The 27477-nt window shown below is 40.8% G+C and overlaps 1 protein-coding gene across 3 annotated transcripts; it reads right to left on the minus strand.

Annotated features, from left to right (window-relative positions):
- Positions 1-322: 322 nt before the first annotated feature.
- Positions 323-27477, minus strand: LOC115521210 (neuronal regeneration related protein). 3 transcript variants are annotated; one of them, XM_030326270.1, is made up of 5 exons: positions 27390-27477; positions 26928-26969; positions 25552-25615; positions 5037-5114; positions 323-756 (listed from the first exon to the last, which is right to left on the minus strand). In XM_030326270.1, exons 3-5 carry the CDS (start codon positions 25552-25554, stop codon positions 631-633), a joined length of 207 nt encoding a protein of 68 aa, XP_030182130.1. In that variant the 5' UTR covers positions 25555-25615; positions 26928-26969; positions 27390-27477; the 3' UTR covers positions 323-630. The 3 variants fall into 3 exon arrangements, with proteins under 3 accessions (XP_030182130.1, XP_030182121.1, XP_030182139.1); XM_030326261.1 differs by lacking the exon at positions 27390-27477 and having other exon boundaries at positions 26928-27182; XM_030326279.1 differs by lacking the exons at positions 26928-26969; positions 27390-27477 and adding an exon at positions 25815-26029.

A 27477-nucleotide genomic window follows, 5' to 3' on the forward strand; every position in this document is an offset into this window, starting at 1 on the left:
CTTCTTAGAACATGGAAATAAAATATAACTCCGTCAGAGCTACCTCGCCAAGGAGCATGTTGAAAGTCCAAAATAGCACCATTCATCAGTGTCTCAGGTCCTGTGGCAGCATCTCGGTCACTTACCACAAGGAAACAATGAGTTTCAAACTACTTCTATACATCAAAAGAGTACATGGATAAAATATAGAGATATACAGACAATTGATGAACATAAACTACTAGGCTTGTTACATCTAAATGAAAAAAAAAATGGGGACTCTCAGCCTCTGCAAGAAGCAGTAGGGAGCTGTGTGAGTGAAAAGGCAGGAGTGGACCGGTTGTGTGACAGCAGAGGGAGTCTGAGTTGTGGAAGACATCGTCATCGAGAACCAGGCCTGAAGGCCCACCTGTAAGGGTTGTAAACGTGGATTCACAGTGTGAAATTCTGAGCGTTTTCACTTGAGTCAGAATGATTAAAAACTGGTTTGATGATACCTATTTGTCCACTGTAAATTCTCTAAAGCAAGGCTCAGAGTCCCATAGTTTCTTCTTATACTTGATGATTTACACAGAAAAAAATCCCATATATGATACCATGACCTCATCAATACCCATACACCATATGTAATACAAATGGAGGTGTTAACGATTAAAAAGAGTGGAGGTAACTGATGCCTGGGGAGTGGAGTTCACTGCTGCCAAGTGGAGTCAGGGAGGCAGCCTCAATCTTGTCATCCTTCTTGCGGTTCACCTCCTTGGGGACAGGAAGGCTTCCCTGAAAAGCAGGTGGACCCACACACAAACAGATGGACACACACACACACACACACAAAAGGCACTTAGTCATGCTTGTGAAACCATTTGAATTTTTTTGCCTCTCCCTCCCGCCTTTTATCCTTGAACTCCCGATGTTTTGCAGAGTTTACATATTAAACACAGTTCACCTGAATGTAAACATTAGGTCTGTGGGGGCATGAAGTAATTAAACACTAGCTGCCTTGGCTTCAGTAGAATCAAGTGCTTCTCTGATGGCTGTGCCCAGCCATGTGGGAGGCAGCATTCTCCAGAGTCAGGTTTCTGAGGACAGTTTCTAGTATCAGACAGGGCCCAACATGAGGTTGGGTAAGAGGTGCTCATGAGCGTTAATACATTTTGCTTAAAGCATTCAATGGCTGTGGAGGTGGGTAATTGCCTGTTTGACAACATATAATAAAAAAAGGTTTAAAAGAATATCACAGCTTGTACAGATGTAATTTATGTATGGTTCATTCTCTGAACACCTGGCCCAGTCCATGTGGGTCTGATAATCAGAATCACAAGCGGTACCAAAGGTGGGAGTGGGAAAGAGGGAGACAGTGTGAAACCCAGGCCAGGAGAGAGTGAGATCAGCGAGTTTGGCCTGGGGCTATTCTAAATCTGTCCTCACAAGCCTGATAAGTGAGGTGTTTGTGCTTCTGTCTAGAATAATCCAACTGCAATGTGACTGATGCTCCATCAAGCACCCGCGAGGAGAAGCTCTCCATCATAACCAAACAGCAAGAGGGCAGGTCAAGGAAGCCCATTTGCCCAAGGTGTAATTGAAAAATACAGGGCTAACTCCGTATGCCCCAATCAGATACGAAAATAGTGATTTGACAACAGTCTGTCTGTCGGCCAAACCATTAATTGCTGTAGTTGTCTCAGGTACATTATCCAATATGGTTTTAAGAGATTTTTTTTTTTTTCCCTTTTTGCTCAGGTGACATATTCCAATAGGACATTTATAACAAGCTATTTTGACTGGATATGAGTAAAGTAATAATCTTGCTCTGAGGTCTGTAAATTATGGCATTTGAATTTCTTTTTAAGAAGAATTCAGAAGTCAGGGACTTTAAAACAACTTGAAATGGAATAAATGTTTTCAGCAGCCCCAGGATGAACTAAATGTAATAGATAATTTAGCTTTAATAAGTCTTATTTACTGTATAGATTTTTCATGTTAAACATCTGGTATGCCTAAATTTGGGTTTAAAAATTTCAGACTCTGCGAGCATACTACATTTCCGCATGTATAGAAAATCCACTCAGTATGTACTTCAGTGTTCCAGTCTTAGACTGTGATTTAGAAGTTGTTTTGGCACAACTAAATAGCAATAGGACAAAATCAGAAAATTGAATTAAAATATAATTACCACTCACACACAATTAAGGATCTAGGTAAGTTTCCAAAATCATTATATTGGGCAGTCTTTTACAGTTGTGAAAATAAATTTAATCATGACGTTTTGGCATACAACCCCAAGATTTTTTTTTAAAAATCCACTATAATCCTGGTGCTTTTAAAATGTGTGTTCTTGCTCCTCTATCAGCCATCAGCACGTTTCAAGATATGGGAGACTTAGGTTTTGGATAAATGAAGAATTCAATGGCTGCTAATTATCACAGGCCAGGAAGGGAAATCAAAAGTTCTTAAGTGTTATTTCACTCAACTGCACTCTATACATGACTGGCCTTAAAGTTGCTTACTTTAGTTCATACTTCGTTCGTTAATATAGAGTGAATATATAGAACATTTGTCTCTACGTAAGTCTCTGTCTTACTGATCTTTTACCTCCGTGGAAAATACACAGCAAAACCAAATGAAGAGTTGGGTGGGATTCTGGGTAATTTGGGGAGAGGTCTTTCCAGACCAAAAAATACGAAGGAGATTATTTCAGATTTGAAAGTACCATTTTTACTGTTTTTTTCTCTTCTGAGCCCCCCCCCCCAAACATTTATGTCTTCTTTAATTTTTCATGTTCTGAGTGCCTACTGTGGCTTGAGTACTCAGATTTTAAGGCTACCAAGATTAAAACAGAGGCAGAAACAGTCCCTGTCCATCCTGCCCTTCGGCAACTTGCTGTATAGGAGATACCCAAGTGACTGGACATTGCAAGGAAGTGGCGGTAAGCCATGCAGGCAGGTGTGCTAGCAAAGCACCCTGAGGGACTACAACCCAACAAGCCTAGGGGGAGAGAAGCTCCTGGGGAGAAAAAGTTCTGCACATCCTCCCTTTGGAGGCTGGAATTTACTAGATTTTAGCCCTTAATCCCTGTCAAGTCTGCACCCACTGAAGCAACTGTAGGCTTCTGCAGCAGGGGGAAGACTACAATGTAGTCTTATTTCTCCAGAAGTTCGGCCTTGTAAGAATTCAGGCAAAACTAATCCTATCTTCCTCCATTATCCAGCACATAATGGCTCCCAAGGACTGAGGATCTTCAGCAATCTAGAAGGCTGGAGAAGCAGGAACAGATGTGTCCAGTGACTTCCACAGACCGGTGCTCCTGGACGCTCCTGTGGCTCATCTACCTCAAGCTGGGTGGCCCCTCTCTGCTGAGGACTGTTAGTGTATGAATCCCCCAATTACTCAGTCATGTGGCTCGGATCAAGTAAGTCAAAATTATTTTTCTCTATTATGCAAAGATATGCTTTTCTACAAAGAAAGTGCTTGGGAAGGACAAATATGCTTAAAGTACTCTTCACATATGAAGAGAGGAAAGAGATTAACAGAAGACCTGAATCTCAGGATTCATTGTGCCAACCTCCTGGAGGATGCCTCAATGGAGGCAAGGCCGATGACCTGGATGGGCCTTCTAAGAAAAAGGGAGGCATTGTTGACCTCATTGAAGAACTTGCCTAGTCTTGTCACTCTGGTTGATGTCACCAGTATCAAGGACTTCTGGATGGCTGAATGGGACAGAAATAATGAAAACACTATACTCTCTTTACCCCTTCCATTATCATGTCTTACCCTCAGCTGCTCGGACAAATTATGCCCTGAGCTTCTCTGTAAAGGATGTCAAGAGTTACACTACTGCTGTTGGTAAGGTGACGGTGTGGCAGTGTGGTAGGGTTGCGTTGAGGCGGTATGGTGCAGGGGCTGTGCTAGGGGGGTGGTTGAGTGGTTGGTGGTGGTGGGGAGGTAGTCTGGTGAGGTGGGGTGTGTGTGTGTCGTAAGTAAAGCTCCAGTACACTAGCTCACCTCCATCCCAGCTCTATAAGACAGCACAAGTGTAGCTAGAGCATGGCCAGAATCATTTTGTTCACCCACTTTCCTAATAGTGGTTTCACTCCGCACCGTCAGAAGTTCTCTGAAAGACTAAAAGTGATTTAGAACTGTTTTCTCTTAATGCAAACTGCCAGTTGACACAATCTCTTCAAGTTCTGCCTGTCAGTAAAAGGGAACTGCTGAAACCATTTAGTGTAAGTAAGAATTTCTCAAACATTAAAAAGTCAATAAGATCTGGGAAGGCCTCACCATTTGTCAATTACACTTATGAAACTTTTAAATGGAAATTTTATTTTCAGTGCACTTTTTCTTTCTTAATTGCAAAATCAACAGGTCAGTGGTAAAAAGTACAGTCCTCCTCCTTAAGGTCAAATTGATATTTACCTTAACAGGAAAGTCCAAAGGTATCTACCCTAAAAACTGTTGCTGTTGGAAATGGTGCTAAAATCCAAAATGTAAATTTGACAGATTTTCTTAAGGCAGAAAATTGTCATACCTAAGATGTCAGAACAATGAAAGCATGTTTGTAGAAAATATTTTTAGGCCTAAAAATTAGAAGAAAGAAAAATAATAGTTTTTTACGTTCCTTCTGTTTTGTTTCTTGGGGCATTTCATCAGACATTTGGGCACTATTACCAGACAAAAGTGTCATCATCTTCTACCTTTAAGATATTTTTCAGTTTAATCACCATACAGGAGTTTATCTACCCAAGTATGGAACAAATTGAAAACCTGTAAAATGTACATTGGATAAATTGATTCCACGATTCTTATATGATATATATATAAGAACCTTTTATATATATATATATATATATATATATATATATATACACACACACACACACACACACACACACATATAATACATATACACACATATTAGTATATTTTATTTCCAAAGTTATAACAGTACCATGTCAATGGATTATTATTGTAGACTAGATGAATATTAAAAAAGACACTGATTTTTTTAATTGCCTTGAAATTGAAAAAAAAATTAACAAAATGGTAGGTAGGGATCTTACCTTAGGAAGCCTTCCCTCCATTTCCTTATTTGGAAATGGTTCTTGACTGACCCAGACAGAGAGCTCTGGGTAATAAACCTACAGAGACATAAAAGCACACACATTCAAATTAAAAACAGCATCCACTCTGAAACCACACGGGATCAACTTCATGAGCTCAATCCCCCTCAGTGTCACTTATTTCCTGATGGCAACTTGGAGCACTGGGGAAGCCCATCACCTCTTTCAGACTGTTGTGTGCTTCCAAATGTATACTGCACTCAGGAGAGTTCTGGCTCAGTGTCTCCCAGGACTAAGTCCCAACAGAACAAAGATGTCAATCAGTGTTACCTTTAGCATGCTAAATGGCAGCATTATGACATGACTGGCTGAGCAAACTAAGGTACTGGGGAGGCCTAACTTTCAAAGCAACCTATGATAAGTATGCTTGCAAAACTCCGTGAGATAAATGTGCCACACACCCATAAAACACTGTTAGGGGTTATTCTGATAATTGATTATAAAGTTCAACATTATGCACAAAGCATGAGGGCAGGAACAAGCGGCCTGCATTCTCCCCAGGTCCATGTGGCCCCTGGCAACACTGTCCCGTGCCTGAAAGTAGCAAAGTGTCCAAGAGAGAGGCAGGGAGATGGGCAGCATCGCCATGAATGACTCAGAGTATAGCAGCTGATGAATCTGGGGGTGGGGGCAGAGCTGGGACAAGGTGGAGAGCGTGAGTCAAACTGAGTAATTCTCTAAATATACAGAGGGTATTATCATAAGAAGGTTGCTGACCAGCTGTTCTCCATCTCTGGGAAAGACAGGAGTAGGGGGTTAGGAATTAAATTACAACATGGATTTAGGTCAGCTATAAGGAAGGACTTGGCATAAGAATTGTTAAATTACTGAAAGAATTTAAAGAAGAAAAACTGTGAAATTTCCTTCAAGAAATTTAGAAACAGAATCTAACAGCCATCTGCCAGAGTTAATTCACATTTGATATAGCCTGACTTGAAGGGAGGGGAGAGGATGGGAGAAAATTAGATAAGATTCCCTCCAGATCTGATTCACTAAATGCTCTAAATAAGCCTCACATTTAATAAATAATATTGAGAATCACATCTCACTACTAGGTTAACAAGCAGAGGTAACATCTTTGGTTTTGGAAGCAGAGATGTGGTAGCCTAGTCACTGGGCTAAGTGTAATGTTTTCAGTGTCCCAGGTAATCCGCTTGGTCAGGGGGCCTGAGGTAGGAGCAGTGGATGGCTGTGTTGATTCTTTGGGGGTAGTTTAACAGTACCCATCTTTGCCATACTCCAGTAACGTTTATGGCACATCCCAGTTAGTTTTGCATATATCACCCTAATATATCCTGACAATAAACCTGTAAATAGGTCTTCTCATTTCAGAGATGAGAAAACAAAAACTCAGAAAGATCACCCACTTGCCCAAAGCCACAAGTGAGTGGAGGATAGGACATGAACTAAAACTAGATTTCCAGATTCCTTCCCACTACCCCGATGCCCTCAAATCACCCCAGAATGCAAATTGCCTATCACCTCTCTTGTATCTTAAATATTTGAGAGCTCATCCTGCAAGAACTGGATTTATTTTCTTACTTTGGACAGGTCTGCTTTCTGGGCCACGTGGTTCCCCCAACCTGAACCTCCTTTCTCTTGTTCAGCTTTCCCCTACTGTGCTCAGATCCTTCTGGGAGAATTCTACCACCTGCCTCATTTGGGACAGACAAGTCACCCCTGACACTCCCTCTAACCGGGAATGGGGGAAGACCACAAAATTGCAATCTAAAATATATAAGCTTTTTTAAGGGCTTAAAACAATGTCACAGCATACAAAGTACCAATTAGTGCTTAATTTAAGGAGATTCCCAACTGGAATCAACTGTAGATTCACTTAATATAAATATAAAATGATTACATTTTTACATTACTACTACCTTTAAAAACAGGCTTTAAGTACAATTTCAAATATTACACATGTAGCAAGAAATGAAGTTCCATTGCAAACCAAAAATGTTGACACAAATACATGTAAAAACTTAGGCACACGGACACTATGAGAAGTAATATCAAGTAAATGTTATGTCTCTGTTCTTGAGCTTTTCTGTGACACTCCATCTTAACAAAATGACACTGTTTCCGCATTTAACTTCCCAGGTTCAAAGCATCACTATGAAAGCCGCTCAAGTCCAATCTGCAGGGATAAATAGCTTGCCTCATAAATCATTTTGCTTGTTACTTTTACAATTTGTTTTTTCTAAGAACTTTCCTTTTTTTTTTTTTTAAATAAAACCAATGATTTTTTTTTTTTTTTCCAAAGAACTCAGGAACATGAGTATCTGATAGTAAAACCCACAACTAAGGAAACTTCCTCCCCTAACCCAAATTGGTCCTTTTGAAACATATTTAATTTAGCCATGAATTGACCAAGGGCATTTTTTAGTGTTTGAATCATAAAGTAATCATTGTATTCTTTAGGAAAAAGAAATGTCACTTTGGCCTTGTGGTAAATTCTTCCAGTCTCCTTGAGACTCAGAACTTCAAGCCAAAAATGGCAGGGATAGAGAAATCTTAGTTACATTCTTAAAACTTGCTTGGTTGGTCTCTAAGAACTCAGCATACCCCTGGCTATAGCATCTAAAGTGGATATGTAACCTTTTTTGGATTTGGAAAAAGTTGGTAGATTACTGGAAATACACTACCTACATTACAGCTTGGTTCTTTTTCATACTAGTGGTGTTTTGAGACTCTAAAACAAAGGACTTAAGGGAAAAGATCTAGGACGACCATTACCCTTGCTTTCAAATACCTCAGAATGCCTTTGCCCATGCATGCATTCACTTCAAGTATGGGAAGCACCTGCAGTGTGCCAGGACACTGCTAGATTCTAGGGATTGCAAGAAGAGAAATACAGTTCCTGCCTCTTAGCGCAAATCTAGTTGTGCTGGTGGTGGGGGGTGGGCGGGTGGGGGGGCTTGATGACAGACCTTCAAAAAAGATCATTTCATAGAAGGGTGTTCTACGGGCCGAATTGTGCTTCCCTCACATACAAAATTCCTGTCAGAAACCTACCCCCCAGTTGGAATGTGGGTATGTTTGGAGATAGGGTTTTTAAAGAGGCAGTTAAGTTAAAATGAGTTCATCAGGGTGGGCCCTAACCCAATAAAACTGGTGTCTTTATCAGGAGGAAATGAGGACATGGACACACATAGAGGAAAGACCACGTGAGGACACGGAGATGATGACCATCGACAAGCCAAGGAAACAGCCTCAGAAGAAACCAGCCTTGCCGACAGGTTGACCTCAGAGTTCCAGACTCCAGAACTGTAGGAAAACAAACTTCTGTTGGTTAAGCCACCTAATCCTTGGTACTCTGTCTTGACAGCCCTAGCAAATTAATAGTGTGCTTTAAGTGCAATTAACAAAAACGTATAGGTTATGTCAAATACAATAGTTGTTGGAACCCATCTCCACAGGCTAAAGAAACAAAACCAACACTCAGCAAACCATCCAGTTGTGCTGTCATCAGAGGAAATGGGGATGGCAGTGAGCAGATCTGGGAGGGCATCCAACGGTTACCAGACGCAAGCCAAGGAAGATAGTGGGTTCAGGGTAAGGATGTAATGAGGTCCATGTGGGAAAGCACCCGATGGCCAGGAGGTCTCATTGCAGCTCTCAGTGGCCATAATAGCAATAGCACAAATGCAACCCCACAGGCTGCTGTACCCAGTCTTTTACCTGGTTCTGAATATCAGGTGCTGGTAATATATGGGTCAGAAAACAGAGGTAAGTTGATCTGTCTTCCTGAAGCCCATCTGTTCCTGCTGGACCCTAACCCTGTTCATTCTTTTTGGTCCTGGTCAGCTGATGCTCCAAGGGTGGACACATGGCTTCAACTCATTCTATTCATTCAGTTTTCTGAATTCAAGTTCATGTTTTTCATGAAGGCCAATTAATCGAATTTTTTCTTTTTTAAACTTCATTGAGTTCTCTGTTGTTGGTTGTGGTTTACATCTCAGAAATGTAAGCGTTCTGAGTAATACACATGGCAGTACAAAACTATTGTTTTATTAAACAAGTAAACCAAAGTTTGCCATAATCTTCCCAATAGAAGACTGCATTCTTTTATGAAGATACATATTCTTTTAAATTATTCTATATATTCCATCCCTATTCTTTTAAATTATTCTATATATTCCATATATAAAATAGTTGTTTGCTCTTGCTCAAGCAAAATCCTCAAAACCCTCTGGAATACTATTCTTCCAGAAGTCAGGAATCAGAGAAACAAGCCATATCCTCAACAATTAAGAAAACCTGAGTGTTTGAGAAAATACAGAGGCAAGGAAAATTTTACTGTTTTAAATTGGAGAACATACAAAAGTTTTGCTTGAATTCTGGGAAAGGCTGAGTGTTCGTGCTTGTCACTGAATATATTATTACTTGGTATCCAGATTAGAAAAATAAAATGTGGGGGGAGTCAGAGACAACTCCTGCAAGGTCCTAAAACCACACAAACTAGATTATCATTTAAATTCTTTAAACCTCTCCTAAGCTTTTCATTTAAAATCTTGCAGCATGTTTTCCAATAGTATGGTCCACACACAGAATCAAACAAATTGACATGTTTCCTGGTTCTAAATTTGTATTTTCCTCTCTTCACTTCTCTCTTTAGCAGTAGCTCTTTGAAGAGCCTGTTATAGGAGAATGACCCTCAAAGGAAGGTTCATGGCCATTTCAGAGCCTGAACATCACATATGTATATGGAGCTTACTTATTAATTGGTTAACATACCTTCTTAGCAACCTGCTATGAAGATGTTGTATGGCTTGGTTGTTAATGACCACACTTATTCTATCCTTGGTGGAGTTCTGTGTGCTTAAGGAATGCACACACATGGCCCTTTTATGACTTAACAAGGACAGGTGCCCACCCCCTGCAATTAGGAAAACAGACCAGGGCAGCAGGTGTCCAACCTGCATAATTAATTCTTCAAACAGCAAAGTAGCATATTTCGTAATCTCTGCCAACTAAACAGTATGTGTGTGTGTCTGCGTGTGTACATGTTCTGTTCCGACTAATTGGCTGGGAGGTCATGAAAGCGGGCACTGTATTACAAGGAGAATTTATATGCATATACGTGTACTTCATTTCTGCAGATACCTTTTGAAGTGGTGCTGTTAAGAATCGCCCTCAAAAGCTAGTCTGCTCCCAGGTGTTGTTGGCCATGTGAGAGGGCAGGATGTAAACTGAAACCATAAATGAGTTACAAGGATCATTTTCTCTGAACAGCATTACATCAAAGATCAGATGGTGCCAAAAGATGATGCACTCAGCTCCCTCTCTCTAGAGACCTAGTCTTAGCGATCCGCCTAACCCTGCGAGTGCTGTCTGGAGATGGAGCACACCATGAAGGAAATGCCCTGCAACCAGAAGACAGATAAAAAGAACACTGGGCCATTCAGATAACATATGTCACCTGTGCGCACTCTGGAAAGCAGAGTAAGTGTTAGTTGGTGCCCAAGTTGGCAAACATTCTTGTTTGGGAACTAAATGAAACATGCAGCCACCTAAATGCCACACACACACACAAGCTGGCTGCGGTAACAATGGGTAATTACAGAGAAAGCATTGCAAACACCTGATATTGCACTCAGCCATAAGTGCCGTCCTGCTAGAAAGGAAACCAGGACCTTTTAGGGCACTGCTGTATTATAGCACCTGCTGACACTCTCAGCTTTTCTGTGGCCCGACAAGTTCTTAACCTGTAGAAACAGGGGTAGAGGAGAAAACTGGGTCTCAAGGAACAAGATGATGAGAGCTCACACTGGCTAAGCCCACTGGCATGAGCTTTGCTTTGGGTGCGTGTGTCCACTATGGGCACAGAAAACGTCCACGTTTTATTCCCATGCAGCGTGTTACTACCTGTTACAGGCAGGCGAGAGATTTAGAATTCTTTACTTTGTGAGTTGGGGTGTCTGAGACAAGCTGTGTAGACTTTCATAGTAGAATTCTTTAAATTCACTCTGCTCGTCATGAAGCCATCTTGAGAGGCCGCTGATGAATATGTGGGAACCTGACAGCTGTGGAATTTTATTTCTAGATTTCAAGGAGGCAGAGAAAGGAAAAGGAAATCTCCTCGCTGGCAACAAAACGAAAGTGTTTACATGTGAAATTAATCGTCAGCGCAAAGAGCTTTCCCAGTCACTCTGTTCCACAATATAATATGCTGCTTGTTTAGCTGCTGAGTCTTTAAAATTTTGATTTCTAAGAATAATAGCAAAGACTTTCGAGAGGAGCCACGAATCAAGTCGGGAGCAAGCCACAAAAGGTTAACACAATGATCCAACTTTGCTTTGCCACCACTATCTGAGACTGTTGTGTGATTTTTCAGTCTTTGATGGTGCCTGGTTTAAGGCAGGCTGCAGCGGCAGCTGGCTAATTTGAGCGTGGTGAACACCGAGGTCAGCTGCAAACGTGTGTTGCGCAAACTCCTCCTCTCACCCCTGCCTCATTCCTTTCCAACAGGAACATGCTCAGCACAAAGCAATCCACCTAAAGACTCCATAAATCCAAAAAAGGGAGTTACTGATCGAGGAATTCTCAGATTTCTGCCAAGGCACCCTCCCCTGGGCTGGAGGTCAGCCTGGTACAGTAATCCGAGCCAAACTGTGGACTGGACTCAAGGAATTAAGTTGAATGCTTCAAATCTTGACTTTTAATGGACGATTTTTCTTTTCGGTGATGAAGACAAAACAAAGTACAAACAGCTGATAACAGCCCAAAGTAAACCAGAAGAGTAAGTACGAGAACAAAGCTTGGACACAAATCTCATAAGGGATATCTAAGGAGAGATTTTTCCAAACAAAGGGAAAAAATAAAGCAGCTTTTTAAAGCTCTGGTTTGAGATTAAGCAGTTTGTGAATGAACAATAAGAAAGTAAAGGCCACAAAACAAGATATTTGCTCTTTTCAGCAGAAAAAAAAAAATACTGGCCTTTGTTAACTAGCAGCAAAACAAAAAAAAAAAGGGGGCCCCTCAGGCATTTAAGCACAGCATAAGTTTTTCCTTGACCCCATGACCTCAACAAATATGTTAATAAAATCTTTTACCTCCCTGGAGTGGAACCAGACTAAATATTTACTTAACACGTTGGGTTTCTAAGTCTGGACCACCTTATTCCTTCATACAAATTGGGTTTTACTTGTAATTAGAAATACTATATTTTGCAATGTTTCTCCTACTTTTAAGATGAAAGATGAGAAGGGAGGGGAAGAAGAAAAAGAAGGAAGGCCCCGGGGGTGGGGGGAGAAAGGGAGAAAAAGAAGAAAACTATACTGCACTCACTATGACAAAGGGCACTTGTGAATTTCTGCATGGTATTTTCTGTCACAAACGAGGGTAATGCTGCTGATATGCTTTCCAATATCAGACATCTGGAGCTAGCAGGACTTTTTCCAAGCACATTCCAAGGTTAATAGGAAACATCTCGTCTTGCTTTTATTAGCTGGTTTAAGTAATGTTAGGTATGCTGAGTTCCACCTTCAAATAACTATAAGAAGTCTGATTTCTACTCACCAAGAATGCCATTTTTTCCTCTTGTCCCAAAGTATGTGCTACTCACGAAAACCTTATGAAAATTTTCACCAACATAAAAGTCCTCCAAAATCAGTTTCTTTTGTTAAAGCCTTCAAAGACTAGTATTTTTTTTTTTTATCTAGACCTAAGAATTTTGGACTTTTCTTGCTCTAGGTGGATGATGAGATAGCCAGTTGCTTTTGAGGAGTTTGTGGAAATATCAAAGCATTCCTTTTGCTGACAAGTTCAAGACTGAGTTTTCCAGAAAGTGTGCATTTTGTCCCCAAGTGCTCATTCCCAAAGAAATCACTCACTCTTCCCATCGGTGTGCCCTCTTCTACTGGCAACTGCAAATAAATCCCCCAGCCCAAGCCACTCTGCAGCTTCACTCTTGCCCCGCACTGCCTTGGTCATTTAAAGACTGCTACCTCTTCAACAGCATCATAACAGATCACCAAATTTGGAGGGAAAAAGTCATTTCTATTGCAAGAGGCTATAATTAAAAGTAGTTTAAATCAGATGCTAGCTGATTGTCTTATAAGTTTGGCTTTTAAAAAAGGAAAAATACAGTCAGATCTGTACCCACATGCTGTAAGTGCTCAGGTCACAGAGAGGCCACTAAGAAATTTCCATAACCTGTCCTCTGCGAAAACTGGCAAAAAACTAAAAGTACCAGAGGATAAGAGTAAGATTAGGATGGATGTGCCCCCGTGCACCACCTGGATTTTCAACCTCACTGGCAGGAGGCATGGTCTGATTTAGGAGGGATGAGGGCTCAGTCAGGCAGTACTGTGGGAAGCAAACAAGACCCAAAGGGGCAGCCACCCACCCAAATTGATGTAGGGTTTCAGGGCTGGGAGTCACCAAAGACACACATACATCAAGAGTGTGAAGGTAACTGCAAAAGGAAGAGGAATGCCAACTTGGGAGGCAAAATTACCTCACTTATATTCTAATGGACATGAAAAAGGTAGTATTAGAAACTCAAGGGGTGCCTGGGTGGCTCAGTAGGTTGAGCGTCCAACTTCAGCCCAGGTCATGATCTCAAGGTTTGTGAGTTCGAGTCCTGCATCGGTCTCTGTGCTAACAGCTTAGAGCTTGCAGCCTGTTTCAGATTCTGTGTCTTCTCTCTCGGCCCCTCCCCAACTCATGCTCTGTCTCTCTCTCTCTCTCAAAAATAAACATTACCAAAAAAATTAAAACAAAGAAACTCAGGCCTTGATTCTAAGTCCTGACTACATTCTCCAACAACACAATACTTTGACCTCATGTTTTTGGTTTTTTTTTCCCCCTCAGTCTCTCTTCCCTTGTAAACCAATCATTAAAACTTGACTTCTCCAAAGGAAGAGAACTATGAACAATACACAGGAGTTGCTGGAACCCACACGGGGAGAGTATGTAAATCTGGAGACCCCAGTTTTCTGTGGAAATGCACACACGGGTTCACTATAATGTCTTTAGGCATGTTTCCCAGGTGTGCTTATTTAATCCTCGGTGTGGTTCCAAGGATGAAATTCACCAATACATCACAGTGCTGCAACAGGTTGAGGCACACACATAAGGGGATCTGGACTGGCTGCCATTTCCATCATCCTCATCATTTTACAGATGAGAATACTGAGGGAGACACATCAGGGAGCCTGCCCACAGAACCCAGCAGTGGAGAAGGCAGGATGCAAACCCAGCCTCTCCTCTCATAGAATACTGTCTGTCGACATGGACCTCCTCTGCCGGTTCCCCAGGGCCACCTAGAGTGCCGACATAAGCTCCCCCGAGTGCCGGGGCCGGTTTTCACTACCCCAAGTACAGGAGGCGCTGAGCATCTCTGCTTAGTGCCCTAATGCTGAATTTCTGACACCTACTATCAAGAGGCATTTTCTCAAAAATATTTGTTGCTCTGCTGCCTGTGTTGCCCTTCAAAAATAACTTACCTAAAAACCAATTAGCACTGTCTGAGGGCAGAGAGGGTTTGCTCTCCAGTATCCATGTGTTGCCACAGTCCTTGAGGAAAGACTGCTTTTAGACCAGCAACTCTGGCTTGGTTACGTTAAGACTTTGGATCTAATTAAACCCAAGCTACACTGGTCATCACACTTTTGTCTTTTTTCAATTTTCCGTGGAAGGAAATGTTTAGAACAAAACAAGTATCTAGCAATGGCTGCAGCTAATTACAAAGGGCATTTACTGAGAAACCAAATTGTTTTAATATGACCCCCAAATGAACTCTCAAACAACTTCGCAGAGGGCCTAGCAATGCACAGTCTAATTCAGAAGATCTTTCTTTCATCAAATGTATTTGAAATCATGTTCACCGTAACTTTGCTTTCCAATATTTCAATTTAAAAACAAACTGCTTAAAGGAGAATTAAAACCTTATCTTTATCAATGATCTTCAAATATAGAAACCATATATAGTTGACCCTTTAACAACATGGGGTTCAGAGGCACCAACGGCTTGTGCAAAAATCTGTGTGCAATTTTTAACCCCCCCCCAAACTTAGCCATAATTAACACATTTCATATGTCATATGTACTATATGCTGTATTCTCGCAATAAAGGAAGCTAGAGAAAAGGAAATGTTATTAAGAAAATCACAAGGAAAATACATTTACTGTCCTGTATCTATAAAAAATCTGCATGTAAGTGGACGGGCACAGTTCAAACCTGTGTTGTTCAAGGGTCAACTCTACTACATAAAAATATGAAATCATCCTAGTGGAGGAAGAAACACTCATTAGCCCAGAGAGACAGTGTATAAACTACTAAGAATGGTAATTCAAGAAAGAGAAACAAATTTAACCTCAGTTTGGAAACATTTAATTAATGCAGAAGAAATGCAGATATTCCTAAAGTCAGAAAAATGGAAACACAGAGACGGGGTAACAAGCCAATTAGCTATTATCATCATGAAGGCACTAAAGAGCAAATAACAAAGCAGGTGATCCTCAGATTACACTGATGCAATGTATTCCATCCCACTCAAAAATACAGCGTCCCTCTGGCTTTGTCCAAACAGTGTAAGAACAGCTGATAAAAATTCACAATAATCAGATGAATTGCTCTAGGATGCCAAAGAACAAATTTAATTGAATCCCTGATTGAATTGATTGTGACAGTGTAGACAGTTAAGCCTCATATAATAAAATTAAAACTTTAAGAGCAGTCATCATGAAAAAAAAAAGGAAAAAGAATATGCTTAATAAAGATGAAAAGATGTGGAGACTTGGCTCCCAGACCTTGATAACAAGATCAGAACAATTTAAGATTCTATTATCAAGAAGTGAGCAAAATATGCAAGGGCCTGGGGCATTTCATGATGTATGATTAGACCCAAGTCTCCACAGGGCAGCATGAAATGGACACTCAGTTATGGTCCAGAGCATCCAGGCTCCAGAAACAGTCAAATCCACTTAAGGAAGGATCAAAATTATGAACATGAGGACTCAGAGAAGATGTGGGCAGAATTTCTGATGCTGTATTAACTGAATTGGTTGGGTATATAATCTCAATTATCCAAGCAATTAATCAAAAAATACTTGCTGTGTCCTTAATTTTGGTGAGGTATTCACTATTTGGTAGGTAGCTTTCAATCCTACAGAATGAACATCTTACCAAGAGTACATCCCACTACTTTGGGCTGGAAGTGCCAAAGCAGCAAGCACATTTCTTCAAAAGAGTTTTTTGTTTGTTTTTTTTTTTTCTCCCTTGGAACTAAGCCATCAAATCCTGGGGTGTCTGTGCAGGAAAGGACTGGACTTGTAATTAAGTCCTGTTTTCAAAACTGAATTCTCTGGACCATACAACAACTGGAAGTCCCTGATAGTGCATGTTTCAAAGAGTGGTTCCTTTCCCTGCCCACTCTTCATTCCTTCAGCCAGCATTCACCGAGTCCCCCACAATGCAGCAGGCACTGGGCTAAGTGTTCAGCCATGTGCTGCCAAACCCACACAGCACACTGACAGGCTAAGATTCAGCAAATGCCTGGCAAAACAAGAACAGACTTTCAGATCATGATCCCAGTAAGCCTTCTGGGTAACTTTCACTACCATCATTTAATGAAGGGCATGAAACAGTACTTCTTGGAAAAGTACTTAGTAGCAATCCCTTACTTGGGTCATGTTTATTACTATCTTAAGTAAGTTTTATCCCTCTGACTACCAACTCTAGCTTTTCCTTGACAGTTCTGAATGTCGGTTGCCTAAGATGCAGTATCTTCTCCTAATTTCTCTTCTTTCCTGTCCAAGAACAGGTTTTCCATCCGACACTGACTTTATCCAACAAAAGCGTCCTCAAAATGCCTGGACCCACTTTAAACACAACAACTTTTGTAGATTTCTCCCTGTTCAGCCACCAGACTGCAGTACTTTTCCCCGCTGGAATTGTATCAAACGCAGTTCAGACAGGAAGGCTGTTACCTGCCCCAGTAATCAAAGGACAGTGGCGTGTGATGGTGATCTGAGTACCGGTTGGAGTGGAGAAGGGAGAGGAGCTAGAACTGGACAACCACACCAGAACTTCTGTGCACATTATGAATCTCCCTCTTGTTTTAATTACTTTTTGGTAGGAGTCTTTGGCTCATATTATTACTGGCAATGACTGCTGAGCTATTCTCCCTTTCTTTCCAATCAATGGCTCTGGTTCCCAATTTCAGCTTAAAAGGGGCAAACAGACCTTCCTTTCATTGGCCACGTTCTCTTACGTATCTTCTCTTTCTCCTTTTCAAACACGAGTCCCATTTGTATTTTTGTCTATGAAAGTAAGGATGAATGCTGAACAAGCACAGCCTAAAGTCAAGGGCTTCAAAACATCTCCAGCTAGACAATCCTAACACTTTTAAGGCACAACGTTAAAATGGGAGCCACTCGAAGGTAATAATAGGCCATGATTATATTTATGAAGATTTCATTACCTTGCGAAACCAAAGCTGATTATGCTTTACCATCATGACCGCCTCAGTCAGGTTGCTGAGACACAAACTGTGGACCTGCTAGAAAAACAGCATTAATAACCCAGCACATAATGGCTCTCCACAGCAATGTTGCAGATGAGACGGGTGACTCTACCCTGAGAGGAGGTTCCTCTTTCAGCAGGCCATTCCAAGTGAACTTTTTGGACTCTTTTAGGACCTCTTCCGTCAAAAGAAGTATAAAAGAAAGGAGCACCAAATGTAGGAGTTGTTCCTGTACTGTGTGTAGGTTTCACTTAGCTATCCCCCTACCTCCCTACCACCGAGCTACCTTTAATGATTATTGCGAGGGGCTTTTCAGTAGTAAATTCAAAATCTACCTGTGCTCATCTCATTTCCTGGGCCATAAATTTTACAACCTGAGCTGTCACAATTCTGCAGAGTATTAGGCTGTTACTAGCTATAAATCTCAAGGTGAGTCGCCTAGTTCTGCCCAGAAATAACAGATCTCCATGTTTCCCCAACTACTGACTCATTCATTTATTCCACAGACATTTATTGATCACTAAGGATGTGCCAGATCCTGGATAGGTACTGAAGCAACAATCAGACTGGTTCAGAGACATGGGATCTGTTCCAACGTCCCATTAGGACATGTCAATGAAAGTTAGGGTTTCCTTCCACTGTGCAGAAAGAGAATGCCAGTCAACTTCACTAGCTGTTCTAGAGTTCCCTCTCAGTGATGAAACTTTTCCACATCTGAATTCACCATCCTGACTAGAGAGGAAAAGGAAACAAAACAAAACAAAACACAAGGCATCACAGTCTCAACTGCTACCAAAGAGAGAGGTGATGATGCCCATGTACTAGTGGTCAGTGTTCTTGTTTCAAGTTTACAGACCTGGAGGGTAGAAAAACAGATGGGCAGAAATAAACCAGCCAATAAGTAGAATGTTGTGTGATGACTGTATAGAGAAAGCATGAGATTATTCCTACTGGATATGCAGGGGTGAGTTTCGTAGAGGAGCTGTTATTTAAACTCAGTCTTGAAGAATGGCTTTATTCTGTCAGAAGGAGCCTTCTTTCTAGGATTGAGTAAGCAAAGGCACAGAGGGACTCCTGGGGTGTGTTTAGAGTAACAAGTGCCTGGTTCCTCTAGGAAAATATATTCCATTGTGGCCAGAAATAAGATTCATTTACATGGTTCCTGACATGACTGCCCACTGACAGAAACTAAATTTATGAAGGTCTAAACACAGAAATTAAAAAATAAATTATTTAAAAGTATGAGGTGAGAGTAGGCATAAAGAATTCAAGGAATGACGTTTACCTATGTTACTTTTACCAAGAGAATCAGGTAAGTCCAGCCTCATCTGAAGGAACTAAAAGAGTTAGTGAAGTCATTTCACATTGAAAATCTTGAAGCTGATGTAGTCTAAGCTACGAGTCTAGGCTGTAACCAGAAGAAATTCAAGGAAAATCCTTCTCAGTCTTGGCTTTCCCCAACTTGTGTGTGTCATGTGATGAGATTCCCTTCAAATGGTCACTACACTATTGACCAACTTAGTAACAGCCTGTAGGCCTCAAACTGTAAACAATTTTATGATCATGATGTCAGTGTTGGCTTGAATTTTGAGTAAGTGTGTCTGACTAATCAGGAAGAAGTGGAAAGAGGGAACCAACCGGGTACATGTGGTTACAACTGATTAGCACGTGGCTCCACCCAGTTAGCCTCATGAAGGGAAGTGTGGTGCCTCCTCTCAGGCAGCAGTAACGCCCTCTCCGGCCACATGGGCGCTAATGAACCTGCTGTAATTGGCCAGTGGAAATGGTGCTACCTTCTCAATAGAAAGGGGTTAACAGTGCTCCCTTCTTCTTTCCCAATTCCTTGTAGCTAGGGGCCAGCCTTCTCTCCACCACTCCACCCCAGCCTGAGGACAGGGAGATGAAACAACAAAATAAGCTACCATCTAGCCAGGAGTATATAGAAGTGTGTGTTCCTTTCTGTTGGGCACAATCAAAAGGCAAAGAAGCAGACAGGTTGGAACCCGAGTGATGGCCTTGGGCCAACTCTAAGATGCTGGCTTGGTGGCTTCCTATAGCTTAGCACATCAAGTCCTTGGCTTCTAGATCTAGTTTGTGCGGTCTGTGCTTGATGGCACAGAGGCCCTAAATAGGACAGTCTCTACTGTGTACAAATGCATCGTGCTTACTCTTGCAAGCATATGTTTCTAATGTATTCCCTTCATCTGGAATACGCTTCTCTCTCATCTAAATCTATCCAAATATTCTTAGTTCTTCATTCACTTAATAATTATTAAGGACTAGTGTTAAGCCCTAGGGATAAAAGCTTAAGAAGGCATGACACCTGCTGTCAAGGAGCAAATAGTCCACTCCTAGGTTTTCAGTTGAGTGCCAACTCCAACCAATTATTAACGGAACTCTATACTGAGGATTCTGAAATCCGATTCAGGCTGAATAATAATGGGTATATCAAGCTTGATTAGCAATGTCTGCCACATGGGTAGCAGGAGTTCGTGATGGCATGCATGCCATATACTTGCCATCTCTGGGTCTGGCTTAATTTCTACCTCCTAAAAAAAAAAAAATTCCCCTACAATCCCCATTCCCCAGTGTTCAATAGTATCATTCTTCTGCATCTTACAATTTAGAACTAGATTCTATTGCATTACATTAAATTTGTCACACATGTTAGCCTTCTTTCCACAACTAAAATCTAAGCTGACTGAGGGCACAGGTCAAGTGTGCATCTTCTGCAATGCAAAGAACCAAGCACAAATAAAATGCTCAAAAAATACTTGTTCAGTTGACATGGGAATAGATGCACAATCGCACCAAGAACTTTTCTCATTTTCTTCAGTACTCTCTAGTCATGGCACCTTTGTGTTCTCGAGGTCATTTCCATAATATCACAGAATCTGATTATAAAGTGGGGGATTTAAAGTTCCAGTACTGGGATCAAAGCTCCTCCTGGATCCTGGAGGGGATTTTCATGGCTACAGGAAAAGTTACTGTTAGCTCTAAGTTACCACAGCTGGATCAAACCTAGCATATCACCAGGTTGATCAGAGTGTGGCTCCAAAGCTGGTAAATGTGAGCAATTGCAAGCCACTCTCTTTTGGCAAGTGGCTTTCTGGACTAACCACAATTTTTTTCTCTTGTTAGTAAATAATAGAAAATGACTGACTGTGAAAACTAAAATTATATTCACTTCAACTTCCTACCTCTTAAGAAGAAGGTAAGGGTACAAGTTACTTCCAGATCACCAAAACTAAACATGATTAAGTCTTAAGGATGAATTTTTAAAAGTCCAACCCAATATTTATTGAACTTCTAACATATATTTAAAACTTTATTAAGCGCTCTATGTGAAATTTATAAACCCACTGGGAGCCTGTAATTTATTTGGTTAATGAAAGAAATGAGTATGATCCAACCAACCAATAATGCAGGAGAGTATAATCTAGTGTTACACCCAGGTTAACACCATGTCATGGCTACTAATAACTGAATTGATATTTAGAATTTAGTTGAGAGCCATGTTAATGCTTAAATCCCAAACCATTAGAGCTGCTAAACCATTAGCTGCTGCTAATCATGCCCTCACAGATCAATTTCAGGGTCACTGCTATTTTTTAAACCAGTAAGATAGAAATCTTTGAAGCTGTCCCTACCTGCAAAATATGTCTAGAAATACCCATTTCAGATAAATTTAGACCCAATAAATGGTATTTTTAGCAACCATGATTTCTACAGATGTGGGCTGAGATTTATGGTTACTCTGTTTTCCAGTTCAAAGCAAAGGAGCAGTTTAAAATTGGAATCTTTTAATATATCGTGATCAACCAATATGACATAGTCCAAGTACATTCAATACATTTTCCTCTGGTATATTCAAATTGGATTTGTGGATATGATTTCCTTATCCCTAGTCTTTTCCCGTAGAACAAAGGAATTACACAGATAATTCAGGCAAATCCTTCCCACTCCTACATCACTCCAGGAACATTCTGAATAACGAAGATGAATCAGATGAAATCAAGCTTTTTGTTTTGTTTTAAGCGTAATTATTCTGATAACTATGTCAGTGCTCCATTTCACTTTGGCTGTGAGGATAAGACCTTAGGAGACTTTTCAGCCAGGAACAGCACTAAGGAAAAACATGTGGAAGACCAAGGGAGCCGGTATTTCACCCCAGGGCTCCCCATCCCCAGTGTGGATGAATACTTAACGTATAACGCTTGTAATCTAGAGGTTCCTCATCTAATTTAGTGAAGTATTCACATTTTAGAAGTTTATTTTTCTACTTCAGAAGTACTCATTTCAGGATTTCAAATAAAATGAGTGTCTTTAGTATTTGATGATGATCTGCTTTACATACAAGTTTTTAAGAATTCCATCAGGTTAAAATAGAGTGAGACTCCAAATAACTGTTTATTCAAAGATTTCTGCTCAAATGCCTTCTACCTGAATTATCTATATAACTCAAGATGAAGCTGGGCTGGGGTTAAAGCCGGATAGATCATCCCTACTGTCCTAATTCCCCAAACAATCCCCAATCTCCCCCTTACAGTGCGCTGGAAGGCCTTGTGTAAAATAGCACCAGATAAAATTACCCTCCTAGGTACTCTTCAGCAACTCCACAATCAACTGAGCAACCTATAAATTTACATTCCAAAGCCCAATGGCACAGTGACCAATAGTACCTCATTCCTCCTCAATCTTTGTCTTTCTCCTTTAAATAAGAAAACCTTATGTTAATGGGGAGATTATTGAAAGAGTCTCCTTGTAAGCCATGAATGCCACTTCACAGACTGTACAAAAAGCAGAGCTCTATGAACAGTACAATAGAGTCAACTCATCTTTGTGAAAAGCTCAGCATCAGCCTTACAGAGAACTTAAATAGTTCCAATTCCTAGATCTCTATTAAAACATAATGAGTCCATGCTTATGCCACTGTGAGTCCATGCACACACATACGCAAAGGCAAGTTTACTGCACAGAGGGTAGTCATATTGTAAATTGGGACTTAACCTTGACATTGGATTATTTTTTCAAGCTATTCAAGATCATCTGCTCATTCTGAAGTATTTTCTTCTCATTGATGTATCTGAAGCAAGTACCTTTAAAATAAAACACCTAAATACCAAAAACCCATACAAAATATATCTTAGATATTCAAATTTAGCAAAAAGCCAAATATAAATTACCGAAAATCTCTGCAGACTTGCAATATCTTGTTAATTGCAAAAAAAAAAAAAAAAAATCAATCAATCAATCAATCAATCAAACAAAACAAAACAAAACAAAACAAAATAGGCAACTGGAAAAAAATGCACATGTACCAGATAACCTAAAAAGTTTGGGAAGGAGTTATTGAAAAGAACACTCTGGTCAACTAAGACACAGCAAAGTAAACTCAAAATTGCACCTTTGACAGTACTCCTGAGTTGTATAACAATATATTTTAACTATGTAAATGGTGCCCCCAGAATTGCCCTCAGAGAGTCCCCTACACAGAATACACTGTGATCAGTGCCTGGGAGAGTTAACAAAGTGGTTGTATTTTTCTGGTAATGCAAAGACACTCTAGGAGTCTTGAGTGTCTTGAAATTATTGTTGTGAAACATCATCATTTTAAGGCATATGTAAAATGTCTAGATACTGAATCGTTCTGTTTTGAATTCTGAAGTCTACCTGTAATTTTGTACCCTGGAATGAGCTGATTATAAATTTGTATTTGGCATAAGCCCTTAACTAAACCAGATAAATACACTGAAATGAGATCCTCTTTAGTGTTTTAAATTATGTAAATGGAAATACATGTTTAACAGAAAAGGCATGTTCATATATTTTGCAGAGGTGGCCAGGTATTAAATCTGCTGCTTCCCTAGAAGAAGTTTCCATTGTACGTAGGCTAAGTCTTCATGTAAGCTAGTTACAGAGATCAGCAAAGTAATTCCAGTTCTAATCAAGGAAAGAAAATAACTCCATTTTGCCAAAAAGGATAAAAGGAGGTACAAGATGCCTCTAATAAGTTTTTTAAAGAATATAATGAAACTTTTTTTTTTTTAACATTAATAGGTGCAGAGACTTTGAAGGGCTCAGGCTTCCCAGAATAAGCAAATTGTTAGAAAGTTACTTGGAATCACCCACAGACAATAACTGTCGGTGGTTTCATTTCAGGCAATGGGCTTGTGCCAAAAGGGACTGACATCTTGATGAAAGGGTCACCAAAAAGTTGTGAGAATTTTTCCATGAGTAAAAATCCTTCCAAGAGCAACACACTGTGATTTCTCATTCTGCCACCATACATAAAGGACAACTGTAAGAAATTAACAACATGTAATAATAATTCAGATTTACTCTTCTGCACTCAAATTGTTCCAACTTTCATTCTCGGCTTTGGCACACACGCTTGCCTTTCACGAAGCTCATTCCACTCACTAATACAGAAACACGGTATTTACTCTTTGAGCCTGACCTATAGTCAGTTTTTGACCTACAGTCAGGTCTGCTAGTTTTGGCAGAGTCAGTGGTCAAATTTATGTTTAACCAAACTGGTCACCTGACATATTACAGCATATGTGAACCTTTGTGGTCTGTCCACCTATGGTGGCACAGAGGGTAAGACTCTGGATAAAAAGCGACAAGACAAAGTGATGCGGCCAGTCTCAGTAAAAGAAAAATAAACAAAAATACTGTGCAGCGGTTCATTTTATTACCATCCTAGCACTCTATGACAGTGGCTAATTGGAACTTAATAGGAAGTTGGGAACCATTTGCACAACACCTGCTGATCAGTTTACTTTTCTGTTCATCCCTTTTGCCCATCCACCTCAAGTTCCTTAATTTGGTCACTATCCGCTAAGTCCGAGCAAGAGCTACTTTCCACAAGGCTTTGCCACCCACCTGTTGAACTGACAGGTGAGGCACACACAAAAAATAGAGAGCTTACTTGCTAATAGGATTCAAACTGAACTCATTTAATTGCTCTGATTCATTCTTCTCCCTGGAAGCTTATACTTGGGTTGTTCTCAAAGAAAACACCAAGTATATCAGATTTAATTTTGATTCATTAAATTCCACCCTCGATTAAAAAAAAAAAATAAAACCTGAAACTAAATTTGGAAATCACACATTCTGAGTGGCAGAAAGGTGTTTTAAACAGTGTAGACATCTGCAGTAGGACATGTACTTAAAAGTTGCCTGACATTTCGATTATTTTCTTCACAGTCCAATCTTATTTCCAAGGAGGAAATTTTTCATAGAAGATCAGTATACTTATTCAGCTGTTTTTAATGTGTATTTCATCTGTTTCGCTCTTTCCACAGACATCCAAAATGAAACTGCCTTCTGTGTGTATCACAATGCTTGTCACAAATAGTCACCCTTTCATTCAGAGGTAATGTGCTTGACTTCTGAAACGGAGCAGATGCCTCTGAGAAGTGAAGTTATACATCAACAATAAGTATCAAGGCTAATTATATCTGAGATACAATAGGTAGGGTATATGAAAGTAAAATAAAGTCCAAGCTCTTCACATATATTGCTCTTAAGGAGAGCAGACTGTCCAGGTGTTTGATGAGCAGGACACGGACCCCTACTCTGAGGGTGACTTCTGGTGAGCTCTAAAATAGGACCCATTGCTTTGTTTGAGCCCTACGACTGCCACCTCCCTCCATGCATGTCACAACACACTGCTCTTCTTAAAGAACAGAACGGTTTCTGTTGTTCAAGTTAAATAAATCTTTGCTTCTGAAAGAGGAATTTCAGTTTCTGTTCAAAATGACTGCAAATCAAAAAGATCTAATTCACCACATCCAATTCATATCAATTGCTGCACTGCAAAGCTCCCACATGCCGGACGGAGAAAGACCCCTTTAAAGGTCAAATGGGGTAGGAACAATAAGGGGTTGAGGCGGGATGAAGGCGTGTGGTTGATATTTATATGAAATCAAGACACGAGAACCTACTGAGAATTGCCTCTGATGACCCATTCTTACCATTTTGAGAATCGTAACAGTCTTGGCCTTGCACCCTCCCTCTCTTCAGTCCAGGGAGATCAACCTGCAAAATACGTTTAAATACAGAAGACAAATCGCCTCACCGCAGGTCAGGAAATGAAAAATGCCGGTTTAGAGGTTACAGACAACCATTTTCTGTGGTTAAGATAAGTTACATGCAAATTATTGTAACCACTGGGGCTTCTCAGAGAGCTTTCCAAGGGTCTATAGGCTTAAATAGGGGACAAAGAAATTCCTGGTACCTGGCTCTGCAGAGTCCTGGGCTATTCTTAGTGTTTGGTTCCTCTTTAAATTGCGGGAGTTCAAAAGGTTTAGTAACTTAAAAGTAGAACCAAGCGATAAAAATAGATTGTTTTCTGGCTGCTCTTTGTTCCCAGACATACTACTGGCAGTATATTTGCAATCAAGACAGCAGAATAGGAATCAGCCTTCCACCGTGTAGTGTAATGCCTCAGAGTGGGTATTTTTGGAAATGGCACTGCATTACATAACCTTCCGTGTCTTAAAAAAAAAAAAAAAAAAAAAAAAAAAAAACTACACTCGGGGGGGGGGGGAGTCAGGAATATACACCATTATGCCCTTCTCTTTATACCAAATAAACATTAATGTACATGCTGCAGTGATTTTCCTCTCCACCTTTATGTCGTTAGAACACGGTTCTTTTGTTAACATAAGTTATGGCAAAAATTAAGATGAATGGAAAAACTAAAAGTTCTCCAACAGGGTATCATAAGCTCTTAGAGTTTTCCTATAATGTTATTATAGATACACATAAATGCAAATCAGATTGTTATCATCATCATCCAGCAAAAAGCAGTCATGTATTTTTAAACCCTCCCTCCCCCAAAGTTCAACTGCTTTATAAGAAAATGCAGAAAAAGTGTTGCAAGATCGAATGCCTGAGAAGACCCTTGGCGGCGGCAGCAGCGCTGAGAGAGTAATAAAGTGTATGGATGGAGGGATACAAATTCATTTAATAAAGAGGGTGGGGGTGCATGCACCAAAGTGCATCTAATGCAAAGAAACAAACCAGTCCCTAAGAATGCTATATGAGCAAGAAGAACAAAAATTAACCATACCAACAAGCAAAAAACCCCACCCCTTCCCAAAAGAATTCTCCCTCTCAACTTGTGCATTAAAAAAAAAAAAAAAAAGCTCAAGTTAAATTCCAGCCTTAATGCACCAGGACCAAAATGCCAGAATTTCTTCAAGGTACACGCTTCAGCTCTTTAAAATTTAGAGGGAAGAAGCATGAACTCTGCAGGGTTGAAGGGTCCAGCTAAGAGCAATGGCAAGAAACCGACACAAAAGAGAAAGCAGCGCTCCCGGCCGGGGATGGGAAGGCATATACTTACAGACAAAAGCCCCGCTCCCTGTTCACTCTCTCCTCTCTACACCTGAAACACAAATGTGGATGAAAAAGGGCATCATGCTAGAAAGACAGCTGGGAGGGGGAGGGGGAGGGGAGGGGGAGGGGACAGGGGTGGAGGAAGAGGAGAGAGGAGGGGGAAGGGAAACAAAACCCAGACCGGCTTCACTTCCAAGAAGTACAGCCGTGGAAAAAGGAGGGGAAGGTCTCCCTGCCTCGCGCGCTCTCTCTCCAAGAGTGTGTGTGTGTGTGTGTGTGTGTGTGTGTGTGTGTGTGTGTGTGTCTTTCTCTAAGAGTCTCAGTCTCTCTCTCTCCTCTCTCTCTCTCTCTCCCGCTCTCCGCTGCCAGTGTGCTAGTGAACAATGAGCTAATTCTGATGGGGCTGGCGCTGCGCCAGCGCCCCAGCCTTGCTGCCACTGTGCGGCCGCAGCGGAGCCAGACTGCTTACTCTGCAGGAATCGGCGACTCGGGGCCCCGTCGGCGAGCGGCCAGCAAGCGCGCCCCGGCACCCCGCACCCGAGCACCCCGCCGCCCCT

This window comes from Lynx canadensis, chromosome A1, assembly GCF_007474595.2.
Source record: "Lynx canadensis isolate LIC74 chromosome A1, mLynCan4.pri.v2, whole genome shotgun sequence".
Classification (NCBI taxonomy): Eukaryota; Metazoa; Chordata; class Mammalia; order Carnivora; family Felidae; genus Lynx; species Lynx canadensis.

Bases quoted from the DNA above. Each gene is read 5' to 3' on its own strand.
- LOC115521210 (XM_030326270.1), bottom strand. The intron at 757-5,036 runs GTAAGATCCCTA...CCTGCTTTTCAG, and splicing joins TGGAGGGAAGGCTTCCTAAG to GGAAGCCTTCCTGTCCCCAA.